Raw genomic sequence first — 19,711 nt, 5'->3', positions numbered from 1 at the left:
CGTTCTTTCTCACTGCCATGTCATTTCATGCCTCAAATTGTGCATATAAGTTGTTCAACTCATCCAGGAGAAAGGCGTCACCTGAACAAGCAGGCGATGCTGTTCTATGGTGGGTGATGGCCTAAATGCCCTTCCACGTGCTCCATGTATCGTCACTGTCCTGAACGTGGCTGTGTATTCTCTGTGCGTGTGCACACTTTGCCTCTTTGATAGCTTGGGTTAGGTTGACCCTTGCTGTTGTTAGGGCAGCCTTGTCATCTGCTCTGAAGGAGGAATCACAGGTCCTCAGTAGTGCACACGCCATTGTGGTCATCCAGGGCTTCTGGCTGAGGTGAGAAGTGATGGTCTTGGATACAGTGACGTCGTCAATACACTTGCTAACGTAGCAAATCACCGATGTGTCTAAGTTGATGGAATTGCCATTGGTTGCTGTCTGCCAGTCAGTTTGCTCAGAATGGTCTTGAAGAGCAGAAATGGCTGCTGTCGGCCAGGTTTTCACCTGATTCAGAACTGTTTTGACATATCTGATGAGTGGTCTGTATGCTGGGATTAGCATAACAGCAATGTGGTCTGAGGAGCCAAGCTGGGGCTGGGGCTCTGCCCTGTATGCATTGAGGATGTTTGTATAAACAAGATCCAGTGTGTTCCCCGCTTTTGTCACAAAGTCCACATGCTGATGGCATTTCGGGAGCACAGACTTGAGATTCGCATTGTTGAAATCAGCAGCAATAAACAGTCTGTCAGGGTGTGTGTTCTGCAGTCTGCTAATACCACCATACAGCTCACAGAGTGCCTCCTTCCCATTAGTACTGGAGGAATATACACCCGGATTAGAAGGACAGCAGTGAATTCCCATGGCAAATAAAATGGTCTACATCTAACAGTCACAAACTCCACCAGTGATGAGCAATAACTCGAGACGAGCAGAGAGTCCTTGCACCATTTCGTATTGATGTAGACACACTGCCCGCCCTCCCCCCCCCACCCCAAGCCACATTTCTGTCAATGCAAAACAAGACAAGCCTGTCTAGTTGGATAGCAGTATCTGGAACTCTGTCACTAAGCCATGTTTCTGTGAAGACAAGGACGCAACAGTCTCTAATCTCACACTAAGAAGCCTGCCACAGTCGGATGCAGTCCAGTTTATTGTCCAGGGAGCAGACACTGGAGAGCAGAATGGACGGGAGAGCTGGCTGGCTAGAGTTTGGTTTTAGCCTGACTTGAATTCCCACCCACTTATATCACTTCACACCTCCTCGCACACCACTTCTGACGTCTCGACACCCAGCCACCAGCACCGGGAGAGGCTGAGGCCTGGTCTCTGCAGCAAGCAGAGATCATGTAATTCCTTCAGCAGCTTTCCATTCAGGTTCATTTTTGGCCGGTTCCTGAACTCAAGCAGTGTTTGCAGACTGTAACAGTCTCTGCAAACACCAGGTTTCCTGTTCCTCCTGTGCCATCTTATCTGCTCTCAACCACCAAGATAAAAGTTATTACACATTGAGTGTGAAGGAAACAAATATATCTTTTCCCCCTAAATCGTTCTAAATTCCTTTTAAAAAAACATTATGGCACAAAAACTATAATCTGAGTAATGCAGCTCATATATAAAAAGTATTCAAGCAGGAAAGTAGATTTTATTCTAATATTCTGCTCTTTTACCTCTGAGGGGCTTCTTGGATTTCCATCTGGGTATTTGATCGTGCCTGTTCCCACAATGGAGGCCATTTATATTTTTTCAAATCGTCCTGAAAATAATAGACTAGGATCTGACCATCTTCACTTATAGCTTCTGAGAAACAGGAATGAAAACTATTAATATGAAAAAAGCAAAAGATGTGCACATTTATCTTAAATAAAATGAATCCCTCTTGTTTCTATTCCATTTTTTCTATCACAAAAATTCAGACAGGGGCCAAGAGAATTTATGAGAGTGTAGTTTGGTTTCACGTGGGGTACTGTGGTCAGTCTTAGTGCCACCCCTCTGGAATGATGTGAAGGTGTTCGACAAAGTACAAGGTTAAGTCATAAATTAAGAGTACAAGGCATTGGAGGTAGTATAATGGTGTGGATAGAGAATTGATTAATAGGCAGGAAGCAGCAAGTGGGGATACAGGTGTTTTTTCAAGCTGGCAACTGGTGACCAGTGGGTTCCACAGGAATCAGTGCAGGGATGATAACTGTTCACAATATATATTCATAATTTGCACAAAACTCTAGAAATGCAGGTTCCAAGAGGGATACAAACAGTTTACAGACAGCTTTTAATTGGTTAAGTAAATGGGCAAAAAGTTGGCAGAAGAAGTATAATATGGACAATGTGAAGTTCTTCATTTTGGAAAAAATGAAGGTAATCTCATTGAAACGTATAGAATTTGGGAGAGCTCGACAGAATAAATGGTGAGAGAATGTTTTCCGTCATGCGTGTCTAGGATCAGAGGGCATCATCTCAGAATAAAGGGGTGCCAATATAAGACTGAGATGAGGAGGAATTTCTTTTCTCAAAGGGCTCAGCGTCTTTAGAATTCCTTGCCAGACAGTTATGGGTGTACAGTCCTTGTGTATATTTAAGGCGGAGATAGATTCTTGGTCAGATGGGGAATCAAGGATTACGGGAAAAGGGAAGGACAGCGAACGAAGAATGAAGAATATCAGATCATGATCTGATTAAATACTAGAGAAGGTTTGAGGGGCTGAAAGGCCTACACATGTTCCTATTTCTTAAGGCTTTGTGGTCACATGGTGAAGGCATTGGGTAAAGGCCTGAAACGTCAATTCTCCTGCTCCTTGGATGCTGCCTGACCTGCTGTGCTTTTCCAGCAATACATTCAACTCAACATTGGCTAAAGTTCAGAAAAGATTTACTGGAATGGTTTCAGGGTGGAGGAATGTCAGAGAAGTTGGGGCTGATTTCCTTGAAGAGAAGGTCAAGAGGAGGTTTATCTGAAGTTTTTAAAATCATGATTGGCTTGGACAGAGCAAATAGGGTGGAAAAGTGTTCACACTTCATGAAAGGATTATGAACATGAAGGGCACAGATTTAAAGTACTCAGTAAACTAAGCAAAAAAAAAAGGCATGACGAAAACTTTAGCCACACAACAAATGATTAGAGTAATTCACTACCTGAGTGTATGGCAGAGGTTGCTTCAGGCCAACCATTCAAAAGGAGATTGAATGGTGAAGTTAAAAGCAATATGCTCGATTATGGGAGACTGGCATTAAGCAAGATACAGATTTGAAGAGTCAACACTTAGATCATGGGCAAATGGCTTCTTTCTGCACTGTAACATTTCTACTCAAAGCTGAATCGGGGGTGGGTGAGGAGGAAGGAAGCCAGCATGGAGGTGCATTTTCCAAATATTATACTCTGAACTGATGAATCATATTCTGTTCACAATTATCACAGTTCTGGGAGAAAAGGAAAACAATTGAGAGTGGGCCTTTACAGAAAAATAGGCAGGAGGGGAAACTTCCTGAAACTGGTAATTACTTAATTATTTGCCCCAATAAAGCAGCTGGCTTTCAAACTTTATTAAATTACTTTTGTGATGACTAATTCAAGTATTTGGTGGGGAGGTCTGATCATAGGAATTTATGGAGGTTACAGGAATTGATGTTTGAAACTGGGTGTTGTCTCACTTTTTGCTCTTTCTCCATAACCTTTACAATTTCTCTTTATAAAAAAACTTCACCTTTCAAAAACGTTATGTCTGCAACCACCTGAGTTTCAGGTAGAGTATAACATGCAAACACTCCTCTACATTAAAAAGTTATTTTAAGTCATCAAGTTACCAATTCTTGCCTAACATCTGTTACATCTCTTAACATTGTTAATCTTTACGATGAGACCCAGTTTTTTCAAATGTCTCTTCATAGCTAAGGCTCCTCATTTCTGATAATATCTTGATGAATCTTTTCTGTTTCCTCCCCATAGTTGTTACATCTTTTCTTAAGTACTACACCCCAAGTGGCTGACTTGGTTACAATCACAGCCTAACCAATCACTTGAACAGATTCAGTTTTTCCTGTGTTGGATTCAGTGCCATAAATAAAACCCAGAATCCCATACACCTTTTCTTTTTCAGAAAAAAACCCTACTTTTAAAAGTTACACATCAGATTTCACAAGTCTCTCCTGCACTGTTTAAAATTTTATGTTTATTGTTTATATCCTATCCTTAATCTTACACCCATACATTGTATTTTTAATCCATTTTTTGGTATTTCTCTGCATTAGAGAAAATTGGCAATGTTTTTACATTTCCTCCTGAAAATCCATTTACACAATATGCACTGCATTTCCTGCATCAATAATTATTTCAAAGCAAATATTATATTTCATCTGAGTTGTTTTGGATTCTCAGTACACAATTTATGGGCGGCACGGTGGCACAGTGGTTAGCACTGCTGCCTCACAGCACCGGAGACCTGGGTTCAATTCCCGCCTCAGGCGACTGACTGTGTGGAGTTTGCACGTTCTCCCAGTGTCTGCGTGGGTTTCCTCCGGGTGCTCCGGTTTCCTCCCACAATCCAAAGATGTGCAGGTCAGGTGAATTGGCCATGCTAAATTGCCCGTAGTGTTAGGTAAGGGGTAAATGTAGGGGTATGGGTGGGTTGTGCTTCGGCGGGTTGGTGTGGACTTGTTGGGCTGAAGGGCCTGTTTCCACACTGTAATGTAATCTAATTACAGTCATCTGTTCCTTACAATGAACTAAGAGCGCAAAACACCAAACTGTTTCCAGCCTCAAATAGCATCATTTCAGCCACAATCAGAATTCAGGTTCTAAAACTAAAAAAAACTGAGATGACCAAGGTCCTTATTTCCTTGTCTCTATGTTCCCCTTCTCAACCTCACAATCAACTATAATACTACAACGATCAGACCATTTTAAAATTAAAATGTAAAACAGAGACAAGACTAACCTGAAGCACAAGGTTGTTTTGGGGCTACGCATTCTCTCAATCGATGGTCAATGCATATGAGAACAATTTCATCCCAAGGTATTTCTGAAACCAATGGCCCCTCATAAAGCGAGGTTTCCAACGTCAAAGGACAGCTGTCTCTCCATTTGCTATAGACTGTGTTCAGGAGGTGCTCAACCCTTGAAAGCAGCAGTGGGCGAGTTTGCTGTGACACTGGGACCTGACACACGTAATGGAAGATCATATCACAAACCTTAGCCCATGGAGCTATGAGGAACAGAAAACAGCATTGTTAATGATGTGGCCACCAAGAGTGTGAATTCATCTTATAGAAGGTAATATTCCTACCAATCAAGGGAGGGAGATCCATCACTGGCAGCTGAAAAGACAGCACTGCATTCCTTAGCCAGGCTAGGTGGTTATTGGAATTCCATTCTTTGTGTGCCACTATTTCATGAGCAACAGGTCCACAGAATTCAGCAACTGGCCAAGAAAGGTTGTACAGTTGTTCAGAGGACACAACCTCTGCCAGGAAACGCAGCACATTGTTGTAAAACTCAATGATGAAGCTGGGATCCTGGGAAGGCAATGCAGCCTGTTGCCTTTCAGATTTATCATTGTAAAACTGGTCACTAAACCCTCGGCACAGCCCATCCTCAATGAACTGGATCAGAGTCTGGCAGCAAAGCTCTGGTGGTGATGGACAACGTGAGGCCAGCCACCTCACAGCTTCAGAGACCTGAAAGAAATTGCATCCGTACATTTAAATCTCACTGTCAAATGGTAAAATAAAACAGTCCTGGAATTATCTTCTACATGTTCAGTTTATAGCAAAAAGGATGGGGAGAGTCAATGATTGAATGAAAAGGTGCATCAACATAAATCCCACAAGGTAACATTTCAACAAACTTTTGCTACTGTATTCATTTGTTAACCAGACGTAAAACTAAACTGAAATACTGGTCCTTGTCCAGATTAAACAAGCCCTGCACACAACAGCTGTGTAGTGATTTGACACTGCACAAAGAAAGCAATTCTGAAATTAGAGCGAGAAAAGAAACAAATCATCCAAGTGATCAGAGGAGCTACTTGCAAACAATGGTAAATAAGATCTACCATCTTTATTTCAACTGGACTGTTTTGTCTCATTTTAGTTTGAGAGTGATGCTGCATTTATTGCCCATTCCTAGTTACCTTGGTCGGTTTCTTCCTTGGTAATTGACTAGCCCATTGCAAAAAGCTTTACCAATGAACCACATTACAGAACCATAGACAAGCCCTTATTGTGGCTAAAGTTCCACAAATTACCATATTTAGCAAACTCTCAGCATTTTTTATTCCCATTCAGAGGCATCACTGGCTGGGCCAGCATTCATTGTCCTCGAGATGGTGGTGAGCTGCCTTCTTGAACAATATCCTTGTCATGATATGGGGAGAATTGTTCACAGCACTCAAAGTGTAGTCCAATTCAAGAATGCATACAATTTTAACATAGCTTCTCTGCTTTTCAATTAATACCTAGGCTTTGTTTTATTTTAAGAAAAAATCTTATTCATCTGTGTTCCTAGTTTACTGATTTATGTAACTATCTCCAGATCCTTCTGAGTCGCTACTTCATTGAGATACTTATTTTTCAGGAAGAATAGTTTCCTTGTTCTTCCTGCCAAAATGCCATCTAATTGTCTGCCTGACTTTTATCTACTTTTCATTTCTGAGGGTTGGATCAATGTACTTCAATTGTATTGGTCCATACTCATGGGCAACATACTACAGTGGCTTACCATTGTCATCTGCAGGACAGCCAATCAGGAAACCTGCTGGCCATCAGGCCTATTGGAAGGATATACAGGCTGATAACTTAACTGGCCATGATACAAATCCATCTTCAAACAAGTCCTGGCGTGGTGTCTCTAACCAGTAGCTGCTGGCCCACAAATATATGATTGCGTGAGTTATGAACTGCATCTTTGCTAGCTCTTCCCCATGCACAGATACAACCTACCTGGATCAAGGGTTTTATCCTCTCTAAATTGGATTAGTTTATCAATTAACTTCCTCCATTCCATCTTAAATACCCTGGCAAGAGATAAATGTCAAGGAAATATTTTATAAGACGAAGAGAATTTAAGTAGTTTTTGGAACTGGGCTTAAATCTATAACCATCTGAATCATAGATCATTCCGTCAAGCTGACACCCAAATAGTAAGCCAATAATTAAGATGTTCCACTGTTAGATCTCAATAAGCCAACTTGAAAGGTCTGTAACACAATAACGAAATTTTACCTTGTTTGATCCCTGAAGGTAGTTGCTTTTTCCCGGGATCAGGACAATCAAATACTCAGACACAAGGTGAGTGGCCACCAGCGCTTCAAGTTTTAGACCTTGAAAGAAAATAAACATTTATATCAATTACTTGTATATGCAGAGCATAAAAGTTCCAATGAAATATCCGTTGCCTATGCCACAGAATCATGAAGCTGGATAGAGTTCCCATTATGCAAGAAATAAAAAAGCCCTATGAAAGTCTGTCACTATCATCTGAATTTCTAATGAGCAAATCAAGCAATGGCTGGGACACAAAATTACAGATTGTTTCAGTACCTGCACAAAAGCTCTCGTTAAATAGATATGGAAATGAAGTCAGTCAAACAAACAGAAAGCTCCCAATTTCTGTGATCACTTTTTCTAATGCCCTTCCAATTTACTCCCTGAAAGCATTAATTTGTTCCCTAAATTTTAGTTTTCTTTCAAACATCAAATCCTCCCTTAAATTTTCCAAGACAGTAAGGGAAATCCTGCTAAAATGCTTTCATAATCTCTCACCATTACACCCTACCCTGATGCCCTTCAAATTTATCAAAACCTGGGAAATAGGAGGAGTAAGCCATTTAGCCCCTTGAAGATGCTCCACCTTGATGATGGTTGATAGAATCACAGAATCCCTACAGTGCAGAATGAGGCCATACAGCCCATGTCTGCACCAACTCTCCGAACAGGATCCCACCCAGACCCATCCCAGATTGATGACATGGATTATTTTAAACTAGATATGCGAGCTAAACACAGGGGTTGAGATATTAAACATCTACTGTTTTAAGTTGACTGTTCAAATCATTTCTCATGATAGTTATTAGAAATCATGCTCAAGGCAAAAGTTCAAATTTAAGAATAATGTTTCAATTTCTCAGTTTGTTTTTATTATTCCGCTACTCATTCATAACATTGGCTCCAGATCTCACCTTCTATCACCTCTTTCTCATTCAATGATATCTCTTCGCACGGAACAAGGATGACCAGTGGAACTGCAGGATTTAAAGGTTTAGCTTGTAAAAGTTGTCTGACTTGCAGCATTGCTGACAGCCAGTACACTTCCTCTTCCTCCTGGTCAGTGCCTTCTTCTTGAGCTGGTAGCAAGAGGATCAGAGCAGATGTTCCCAGCAGTTCCTTCCGCTGTTCCATTGCATCCACGTCTGTGTCACTTAGAGGGCCTTTAGTCAACTGGGTTTTAAAAAAGAACACAGATCACTATCGGAGTGAACCAGATGCTAATGTAACTTCTGAAAGAACACTGAAATGTTACTGAACCTTTCCAAGTCAACTTTAAAAACTGTTACATTTATACAGCCTTTCAAAAGCTGTGAGAGAAGAGGCCCTTACCTTAACACAGATGTGCACAATTACGTCAATTGCTTCGTCCTTCTTCACTGCTTCACATAGATGTGTCTGAATGACATTATCAGCATCATCCAGCTTTTCAGTTCCTTGGAATTTTGTTTTCAGCCAATCAATCAAAGTTCTTAAAAACAAAAAGCATTTAACCACAGTTGGTTTAAAATTTAAAAATGAATATTTCGATCAATAAGTTCAAAGAAAATTGCAAACTTTTTTAGATTTTGTAATTAAATTACTTAGTCATTAGTCACAACAATAGATATATAATATGCTCCGAGGATCATTACAATACTGCAACTGCCAGGGGTAGAAGTATCTTTAATGTGTGTGAAATGCCGGTACACTGGCATCATCTTCTTTCATGTTATCATGAAAGAAGTTGATAGCTGCCAACTTTCTCATCACATAATCCAGGCACCAGCAATATGTTAAATTGGTGTGAATTTAAATGCCAGCATACAGAATAGATCCTATAATCTCACTCAATGTCTGCTCCACAGTACCATAAATGCTCAATTTATGGTAGATTTTCCTGCTCCTCAGATGCTGCCTGACCTGCTGTGCTTTTCCAGCACCACACTAACCAGCTCAAGCAGCTAGTCAAATGAAAACGCAGGAGCTGTGCACAAGTTTACAACTGGTTGAATGGTATAACAGCAAAATGCTGACATTTAACAAAATATTTAATACAAAGATTCAGGAAGACAATAGATGCAGAACCTGTTGTTATCACTAAGTCCATATTCATCATCACTTGGCAACAGCAGAACAACCTTCCAGAAGATTTTGTCTTGACGAGTTGGGAAGTTATCTGCCACCAATGTGAACAAATCCAAAGGAGTCCAGGCAGCTTCACTAAAAGTGGAATTAAAATTCAGATGTGAGAATAACTGCTTCATCTTGCTTCATTGTCATCATAGGGTGCACATATTAGCATGAAAATAATTTATATCAAACCACACTGTTCATCAACTCTGTTCATGGAAATATTCCTCCACAAGATGTAAAGGTCATTCAACCCATCAAGTCTGCAGCCTCATTTCATTCAAACATGGCTGATACAATAATCCTCTACTCCATTTCCTTCCTTTTCCCCAAAACCATGATTCGCTTACTAATTAAAAGCCTGTCTATCCCATCCTGAATATACTTAATGGCCTCGGAGGTCTCAACAGTCTCCCATAGTACAGAATTCCACAGATTCATTACCCTCAGAAGAAATTCCTCATTTGTCCTAAGTGTGCAATCCCTTATTTTGGGTTTCTGCTCTCTCATCCTAGACTTTTCCACAAGGGCAAACAAACACACAGCATATATCCTTCTAAGAACCTTATACACTTCAATAGGGTCTTCTCTCATTCTTTGAAACTCCAATGAGTATAAGCCCAAACAACTCAACCTCTTCTTATAGAAAAATCTCTCCAATCCTCAGGATCAACATAGTTAACCTTCTTTGTGTAGTTTGATACAAATAATTTATACAAGCCTCTAAAGCTTGTATATCTTGCCTTAGATTAGTGCACTGAACTGTTCACAATATTCTAGATGTGGTCTTACAAGTGTCTTGCACAGTTTTAGCAAAACCTCAATATTTATATACTCCTTGTCCTTTTAAATAAAGGCCAAAATTCCATTTGCTTCCTTATTACCAGCTGAACTTTAATGTTAGCCTTTTGTGATTCATGCACTGGGACCCCCAAATCCCTCTTTACCCCAGCTTTCCACACTCTTTCACCATTGAAAACTTCAACTGCTCTGTTCTTTCTGCAAAGATGCATAATTTCATATTTTCATTTTATACGCCATCTGCCAAGTTTTTGCCCAATCACTTAACTTGTCTGTAGATTTCATCTGTCATCCTCACCACTAGTCTCCCCACCTTTTTGTGTCACCTGCAAATTTCTCAATACTACATTCACTCCCCTTATCCAAGTCATGTACATTCTAACCAAGTATGGTCCCAGCATTGATCCGTTTGGCACTCCACTCCAGTTTGTCATCCTTAAAATGCCCCTTTATCACAACCCACTGTCTTCTATTAGTTGACAAATCCTCTCTCCATGCTAACAAATAACCCCAAAAATCACAGGAGTTTAAGCAGCCTTGTGTGTGGAACCTTAACGAAAGTCTTTGGAAATCTAAATGTATTAGATCTGCTGGCTCCCTTTATCTATCTTACTTGATATTTCCTCAGAACTGTGATAAATTTGTCAGGCATGATTTCCCCTTCATTAAACCATGCTAATTCAGCTTGATCATCTTATGTATTTCTAAATGCCCTACTATAACATCCGGTAACATTTTTCCAACAAGATGTTAAGCTAACTGGCCTATGGTTAACTGAGTTTGTTTCCCTTCTTTTTGAATCAGAATGTTACATTGGTAGTTTTCTAATCCTTTGGGACTTTTCCCAGAACCTAAGAATTCCTGGAAGTTTACTACCAGTGCATCCTCTATCTCTGCAGTAACTCATTATGTTCTAGAACGTATCCCATCAGGTTCAGGAGTCGATTAGCCTTCAGCTCAGTTTAGTTTCCATAGTACTTTTTCTCTAGTGATAGTTATTGGATTTATTTCCTCCCCAGCTCATTTTCAATGAATTTTCAGTTCCTTGAATATTTAGTACTTCCCACCTCATTTAAGCTGCTTATTTAGCATTTTTTAGAGTGCTATTAGTGTCCGCTAACATGAAGACCGATGCAAAATATTTGACAACCATTCTGTCATTTCCTGCTTCCCCATTATTATTTCCTGTTCTCTAAGATGTTGCTCCTTTTTTCAATTTTATTTATTTAAAAAAGTTCTTACTGTCCTTTTTTCTGTTACATGTTAGCTTGCCCTCAATTTATTTTCTTCTTTTTTTGGTCATCGTTTGTTGGACTTTCAAACTTTATCCAATCTTCTGATTTACTTCCTAGTCCTTTCACATTGTAAACTTTTCATTTCAATTTGATATTGTCCTTAACTTCACTAGTTAACCATGGTTGGCTTGTCCCTCTCTCTAGAATCCTTCTTCCTCATCTTTGTTGCGAACTATTTTCTTAAACATCTGCCATTATTTCTCAACTATCTTTTCTGCTAAATACCTTTCTCAGTACATTCCAAATAACTCTGTCCACATTCCCATGTAATTACTCTTGTTTAACTTTAGCACCAAGGTTGTTTCTGACCCAGGTTTCTCACTCTCAACGTCGGTCTGTATAATCGCTTCCACCTTTCAATGGACATGCTTTTGAGGATGTAATTTGCACATTTTATGCCATAACTCAGTATAATGTGGAAGCACTAACAACAATATTTTATAAAGCTTGAAATGTGAAACTGGTCTGGCCAATTCCAAAGATTTTCCCATTTTTTTCAGAAATTAGTATTCAATAATGTGGATATTCAAACATTATAACAATGCAACATGGTGAATGATTAAATTTTATAGCTGGTCGTGTATCAAATTGTTGGAACAATTTACTTAATAGATTGCTATTGACAAAGTTTCTGACCACCATGGTCAGTTTGGGAATTTGTTTCAAGAACTAACACTTTGAACAGGTGAATTCAAATGCAAGAAAACCAATTCAGTGGACAAGAGACAATGGACAAGGGAGGATGGAAGATGACTGAGCAACTGCTTAGCCTGCCTGAAATATCTGATTAGGCTGATACCATTTAAGTAGCATCTTTGTAACTGATATGTAAAATAAATGCAAAAGGCCAGCATGATTTGCAAATATGTTGGCATCATGCTATATAAACCGGAACAATGCTCGGGTACGATCTGTAAACTGACGATTGAGTAAGCACCAATCCACTATCCTTTCTTAAAGGAGAAAATTATGATTAGTATCTGCACTGAAGTAAAATATGACAGATGTTCCAATACCAGAGGAGCTGCTGGTAGAAGTTTTGAACCTTCATTTGATGAGCAGTCTCCTTCCTCCTCTGCAGCAACCTGCAACACAAAGGGAAAACAAAAAAAGCGTTCGTCACAGGTCCTTTAGGTATTTTCTCATGTCATCATGCCAAATTGTACCCTATTTCCGTTCCAACAATGGTGTACTTATTAGGGTTATGGACAGGTTACAGGAACAGGTTACATGACAGGTGTTTTCAGCACATCTAAAAGCTTATATCAGATGATTAAAGGAACAATAGTTAGTATTTCTGCCTCTAACTATTACACATCAATGCTGGTTTCTTTAGTCTCAAGACTTAAGCACACCAACCAACACAGCCGGCAAAATGTTGACGGGGAATAGGATTCCTGCATTCAAGTACTTGAATGGGGAAGGTGGATGGGACATGATTTCGCTCAGAAAGGATACCACTGCAAAATAAACATCTGCATTGACATTCTTCATTTCAGGAATCAGAAGCTAATTGAAGAAACAAATGACCAATCCACAGGAACGCAACACTGAAGTGGTAAATGGAACAGCCAGGAATGAATCCAGGTGGTAATGCAAGAGAACCCTCCTTCACATATATCATAGAACAGTACAGCACAATACAGGTCCTTTGGCCTCAATGTTGTGCCGACCTTTTATTTTATTCCAAGATCAAACTAACCTATATACCATACATTTACTATCATTTACATACCAATCCAAGAGTTGCTTAAATGTCCCTAATGTATCTGACTCTATCACTGCTGGTAGTGCATTCCAGGCAACAACTGCACTTTGTAAAGAACTGACTTCTGACATCTCCCCCAAACCTTAAAAGAACGTTCCCTTGTGATAGCCATTTGCACCCTGGGAAAACATCTCTGGCTATCTACTCTATCTATGCCTCTCATCATCTTGCACACCTCTACAAAGTCACCTTTCATCCTTCTTCGCTCCAATGAGAAAAGCCCTAGCTCCCTCAACCTTTCTTCATAAGACACGTCCTCCAGTCCAGGCAGCATCCTGATAAATCTCCTCTGCACCCTCTCTAAAGCTTCCACATCCTTCCTATAATGAAGTGACCAGAACTGAACACAATATTCCAAGTGTGGTCGAACCAAGGCTTTATAGGGCGGTACCATAACCTCATGGCTCTTTAATTCAATACTGCTGCGAATGAAAGCCAACACACTATACACCCTATCAACTTGGGTGGGAACTTTGAGGGATGTATGTGGACCCCAAGATCCATCTGTTCCTCCACACTGCCAAGAATCCGGCCTTTAACCCTGAAATCTGAATTCAATTCTGACCTTCCAAAATGAATCACTTCACACTTTTTTCCAGGTTGAACTCCATCTGCCATTTATCAGCCCAGTTCTGCATCCTGTCAAAGTCCCGTTGCAACCTACAACAGCCCTCCACATTATCCACAATTCCCCCAAATTTTGTGTCACTGGCAAACTTACTAACCCACCCTTCCACTTCCTCATCCAAGTCACTTATAAGATTCACAAAGAAATGTCCAAAAACAGATCCCTCAGAATATCACTGGTCACTGAGCTCCAGGTTGAATACTTTCCATCTACTCCTACCATCTATCTTCTACGGGCCAGCCAATTCTGTATCCAGACAGCTAGATTTCCCTGTATCCTATGCCTTACTTTCTAAATGAGCATACCATGGAGAACCATATCAAACACCTTATTAAAACCTACGTACACCACACCCACTGCTCTACCTTCAATGTGTTTTGTCACATCTGCAAAGAATTCAGTAAGGTTTGCGAGGCATTAGCGGTTGGATTATCAAATTTACTGTGGCACAGCAAGGAAAATAGTGTGGATCTACTTCAGGTAGAAGCTGGATAAGCACGATAGAAAAAAGATGCAAAAGGTGAATGGGGTGGGGAGGTGGCTTGTTTGGAGAGTAACCACCATCGTAGAAGTAGACAAAAGAGTTTGCTTTGACTGTAAACACACACTACCGGAGACATGAGATGCTGAGGTTGTCATCGTGTGGCAGGTCTGGATTCTCCAGGTGGTGACTCAGTTTGCAGTTGGGGCCAGCCATGCCTGGAGCTGCTGGGAATGTCCACATTTCATTCCTCAGGCGTTTCCGAGCTTCTGCAGTAGCTCTCCATCTAGCAGAACATTGAGTTAAAAAGCCGTTGAAGGTACTCAAACGAAAAATTTGGAGAAAAGCAGTTTCTAGATAGAAATGTTTTTTCTTTATTCTATCACTTCTAAAATTCTAAAAATTGGATCTTTTTTCTTTCACTTACTTCTTTAAATATTTGCAGAAACAATGCACTTCCTGCAGAGTCTCCTTCACTACTTGGAAGATCTCACTGTCCAGTGTTTCTTTAATGAGGCAGCTGCAGAACTCTGTTGAACAGCGGTTAATCCGGGCTCGCCTGTCCACCTCCACTGCAAGCCTAAAAGGGACAAAGGAAAGGACTGACGGCAAGTATCTCCTTAACCTCATGAACTTCTGCAATTTCAGATGACATTGTGACATGCTGTGTTCATCAGTACCACCCTGGCCTTTCACAGAAATTAAAATTCTGTAGGAATATGGTCCAAAGATCAAACTGTTGCCCCTCATCCCCACATACATTCACATCTTTCCACAACCACTCTCACATATCCACTCTCACTGCCACCATCCTGTTCCCCTCCCTCCATCCATCTCCTAGTGTGCCTCTTCCCCTCTCCTTAACCATTGCCCTGCCCACTCTTCCCTTCCACAAGTCCCACCCCTCCCATATTGGTCTCCCTATCTCCTCCTCACTCTTAGCTACCACCTCTCGTGCTCCATTCCTCCCCTGGTCTCTCCTCTTCCCTCCACCCACTGCTATCTCAATCCCAATCCTCTCCCCACTTCCTCCATGAGCCCAGTCCTGTTCTCCCTCCCACTCCATCCATTCCGTTCCCAAATGCTGAGTCATGCATGAGGTGGAATTCCATTCTTCCTTAGTTTTCCAAATGCTTTGTGCTTTGTTACTCATTACCTTAGCTCCTGAATAGCACATTTTCTTACAGAGTAATCCACAACTTGCTCTGTAATTTCCTCACACAGTGTTTGACTGTACTGGCTCTTCCACAACTCCCGTTCCTTCTTCAATCTGCAATACAACAAAGATTCAAAGATTGCTCGTGTTTTTGAAAGGTGTCAGGATTATTGTATCTCTCACAGCAAAACTGAAATTTTGAAAATCCTAATCACACGAACTGTTGTCAACAGGGGTCTATCCTTTTACACCAGACCCCAAATTAAAGTCAAGAACCTTACAGATATAAAACCAAAGCAAATCTAAAGCACTTCACAAAGTTTAATAAAAAAAAAATGCAACATCAAGGCATTAAGGGGATATTAAGATAGATTTGAAGAGTGTGGCACTGGCAAAGCACTGCAGGTCAGGCAGCATCCGATGAGCAGGACAACATTTCAGGCACAAGCCCTTCATCAGGAACGAGCTTATGCCCGAAACTTCGGCTCTCCGACTCCTCGGATGCTGCCTGACCAGCTGTGCTTTTCCACCACTACACATTTCGGCCCTGATCCCCAGCAAATGCAGTCCTCACTTTCTCTCTTTAAGACAGGACAGATAGCCAAATCATTAGTCAAGGAGCTAGATTTTAAGGATGGTTGTGGGAGGAATTTGGGGGTGGTAGTTGAGAGGGTGAAAGGTGGAGGTATTTAGACACAGAATTCCAGAGCCTAAGCAGCAGTGACACACCAGTGGGAGGGCAAAGAAATTCAGAAGGCACAAGGGGGCTCAAATGGAATAGAGATGCAGGAAGTATGGAGCTGGAGAAGGTGACAAAGAAAAGAGCACCACCTGGCCTGTTCAATTCTGCGTTTTTCATCTTCAATCCTCTGTCTCTCTGCCTGAAGCTCCTCAGATGAAGTCTGCATCAGCATATCCTTGGTAACTTCTGCTATCAGCTCCTCCGACGATCTGTTTGACAAACTAGAAAAATACAAAACGATGACACCCATGACAAAATTCAGTGGGCATTTAAAAGCTAATCTTCCACAGAATTATATAATTATACAACACAAAATCAGGCCATTTGACTCCACCAAAATTTGCTTACTCTTCTATCAATATAATCATTTATTCCCTCTCCTTCAAACTTATTTAAAGAGGAGCTAGATAGGGTCGTAAGTTTTATTTCACATTGTGATAACTTGAGTTCTACATTTATATTACTGTATTGCTTCTAAGTTTCCTACTTGAGTTCTTGCTGATTCTCTTACTGGATGGCAGTCAATATTGCTGTTCCACAAAAGTAGGAATACACTTTTGCTTCGTCTACTTTGGCTAAATCTTTCCAAAATGCTCATGATGTCTGTTAGGAAGCAGTTGTGAGATGATAATACCACTGGACTAGTAATCCCAGAGGCCATGGGGACTTAGCAGAAACCCCACCAAAATAAGTGACAAAATTTAAATTCATTGTTTACAGAAACTAGTTTTGAAAGCTAAAAAGGTAGTATTAATAATGAAATCATTTTAAAAACATGTCTGCCTCAGAAAGCTGCTGTCCTCAGATGATCTGGCTTATATGTGGCTCCAAACCAAGAGCACTGTAGTTGATCCATAACCGCCCTGTGAAATAGCCTGGGAAATCATTCATTATCATCAAAATGTGTGGTGCTGGAAAAGCACAGCTGGCCATGCAGCATCCGAAGAGCAGGAGTTGACGTTTTGAGCATGAGCTCTTCATTCTGACCAGCTGTGCTTTTCCAGCACCACACTTTTCGACACTGATATCCAGTCCTCACTTTCTCCTCAATCACTGTCTATTCAAAGACAATTAGGTCAGTCAAGAAATACTGGTCTTGCCAATGGTATCCATACGCCGAAAGGCTATTTTGTTTTTCAAAGAACCATCTGTTCATACTTTAATATTTCTGTCTTCAGATCTGGTTTCTTTCTTTTTGAAGCCTCTCCTGTGCCTCTGCATTGCTTTTAGAATAGGCTAAACAGAACTCCATGCAGCACCATAAGCATTCTTTTTCCAAGCTGGATGGACATTTACTTAACTGTTATGATCACAACTGATGGGACGTCCCTTGACAAGTCAGATGTGAGGAAAACGTTTTGCACTTTGGTTACTGTGTAGGTCACTCACCAACATTTTCATACAGCGTTACCAATGCAAGTTTTACACGAGTACCTGATTTATTTTGTGTAATAAGCTCAAGTAACAAAATATATGAAAGATGTCTGATCATAAACAGCAAAGAAGGATTCTCTCAGCTAAATCCTTTACTAGTACTTAAATCCAGTGAAATTATCACTTCTATCGTCGCCTCTCTGTATATTCACTTAATACAATTCAGTTTATTGCATACAGACAGTCAAAGGACTGAGCTTTCTCTGACTTGGACCACTTTGAAGCTGCAAAAATAGCAAAAGTCTTTCCAGCTCTAATGGCTTGAAGCCCTCTGAATCTAAACTGTCTTTCTGGTGGAAGTGAATCCCTTCTTAATTGAAACACGATTGTAGTCATTGGCCATCTGTCTTTGAGTGTCCTAAAGTTCAAATTGCAAACTCTTCATTTAGCCTGTTGATCATTTAACAGACTTTCATGAAACTATGTTTGCACTTGCTGTTCAAACATTTTCTGACCTCTTCATGTAAAAGTACTCTTTCTCAGAACGAAAGTCAAATTTCCAAATTCCTTTACTTTACAATCAAAATTTCTAAATGACAATATGTGACAAATCTTCAGCACATCACAACTTCTCTATATTTTTTCCCAATTCAATCCCTCTAAATTAAACTCAAGTATTTGTTTTGCTTTCGTATGTACTTACATCTCCAAGTTGCACTTTTAGTAATTTACATAATATGTATTGCAAGATTGCTTATTTTCCAAGTAACATGCTGTTTCCTTGTTTTCTTGCCATAATAATACAATACTTGAAACATATCTGGCTTCAATAACCTTCTCGTGCTCCTCAGGGCAAGTAATGTTAATTCAGCAGAAAGGAATATTTTCTGTTTCACAAATCTGTGTCAAGCTTAACCAGAGGTGGGCTATTAAACGATTTGGTGTGTGCTAAGTTACCATCTACTGTGATAAGAACTGCAATCATTTTCCACTCCTCCCACAGTAGCTCTCTATGACTTTTCTGGCTAAGAGGACTTCAGAGGCAATGCTGCACTGACAATTACAGGTTAAAACCGGCGACCCGAAAGGATATTTTATTCTATTCTTTTAAAGCAGCTCAAACTATTTCATCTAGGACATACAAACTCAAGGAAAAATGTGATGTTGATCATAGAATCTGAACTGAATTCACAGCTTCACAGACATTAAGACTGACCAGCTTTGAGATTCCCTATGGTGTGGAAACAGGCCCTTCGGCCCAACAAGTCCAGACCGACCCTCCGAAGAGCATCCCACCCAAACCCATTCCCCTACATTTACCCCTGACTAATGCACCTAACACTACGGGAAATTTAGCATGGCCAATTCACCTAACCTGCACATCTTTGGACTGTGGGTGGAAACCGGAGCAGCCGGAGGAAACCCACACAGACATGGGGAGAATGTGCAAACTCCACACAGACAGCTGCCTTGGGAATTGAACCCAGGTCCCTGGCATGGTGAGGCAGCAGTGCTAACCACTGAGCCACCATACTGTTGTGAAACGTGAAGTTAGTTTCTTCCATTTTCTCTACTTGCTCACCCCAGTCTATGTTGGTGTGATGTTTCAGTCTACAATGCTGAAAGAGTTGGGAAGACGAAGAGTATGCCTCAATGCTCTACATCAGCCAGAGTGCAGCAGACAGAGTCATAGAGATGTACAGCATGGAAACAGACCCTTCGGTCCAACCCGTCCATTCCGACCAGATATCCCAACCCAATCTAGTCCCACCTGCCAGCACCTGGTCCATATCCCTCCAAACCTTTCCTATTCATATACCCATCCAAATGCCTTTTAAATGTTGCAATTGTACCAGCCTCCACCACATCCTCTGGCAGCTCATTCCATACACATACCACCATCTGCATGAAAAAGTTGCCCCTTAGGTCTCTTTTTATATCTTTCCCTTCTCATTCTAAACCTATGCCGTCTAGTTCTAGACACCCCCCACCCCAGGGAAAAGATTTTGTCTATTTATCCTATCCATGCCCCTCATGATTTTGTAAACCTCTATAAGGCCACCCCTCAGCCTCCGATGCTCCAGGGAAAACAGCCCCAGCCTGTT

General features: G+C 40.7%; 1 protein-coding gene across 1 annotated transcript in view; it reads right to left on the bottom strand.

The window, feature by feature from the left end:
- LOC122551465 (minichromosome maintenance complex component 3 associated protein) overlaps positions 1-19,711 on the bottom strand; it is a 101,360-nt gene that overhangs the window by 6,706 nt on the left and 74,943 nt on the right. Inside the window, exons 15-26 of the mRNA XM_043693407.1 lie at positions 16,322-16,453; positions 15,491-15,604; positions 14,762-14,914; positions 14,465-14,620; positions 12,474-12,542; positions 9,317-9,451; positions 8,582-8,720; positions 8,164-8,422; positions 7,208-7,305; positions 5,272-5,662; positions 4,924-5,190; positions 1,663-1,792 (exon numbers count right to left, since the gene is read on the bottom strand). Of these exons, the coding sequence (XP_043549342.1) occupies positions 1,663-1,792; positions 4,924-5,190; positions 5,272-5,662; positions 7,208-7,305; positions 8,164-8,422; positions 8,582-8,720; positions 9,317-9,451; positions 12,474-12,542; positions 14,465-14,620; positions 14,762-14,914; positions 15,491-15,604; positions 16,322-16,453 (2,043 nt within the window). The remainder of the gene's footprint in view (positions 1-1,662; positions 1,793-4,923; positions 5,191-5,271; positions 5,663-7,207; positions 7,306-8,163; positions 8,423-8,581; positions 8,721-9,316; positions 9,452-12,473; positions 12,543-14,464; positions 14,621-14,761; positions 14,915-15,490; positions 15,605-16,321; positions 16,454-19,711) is intronic.

Source organism: Chiloscyllium plagiosum, chromosome 7, assembly GCF_004010195.1.
Source record: "Chiloscyllium plagiosum isolate BGI_BamShark_2017 chromosome 7, ASM401019v2, whole genome shotgun sequence".
Taxonomy (NCBI): domain Eukaryota; kingdom Metazoa; phylum Chordata; class Chondrichthyes; order Orectolobiformes; family Hemiscylliidae; genus Chiloscyllium; species Chiloscyllium plagiosum.
This window is presented reverse-complemented; position numbering and strand designations above follow the sequence as displayed.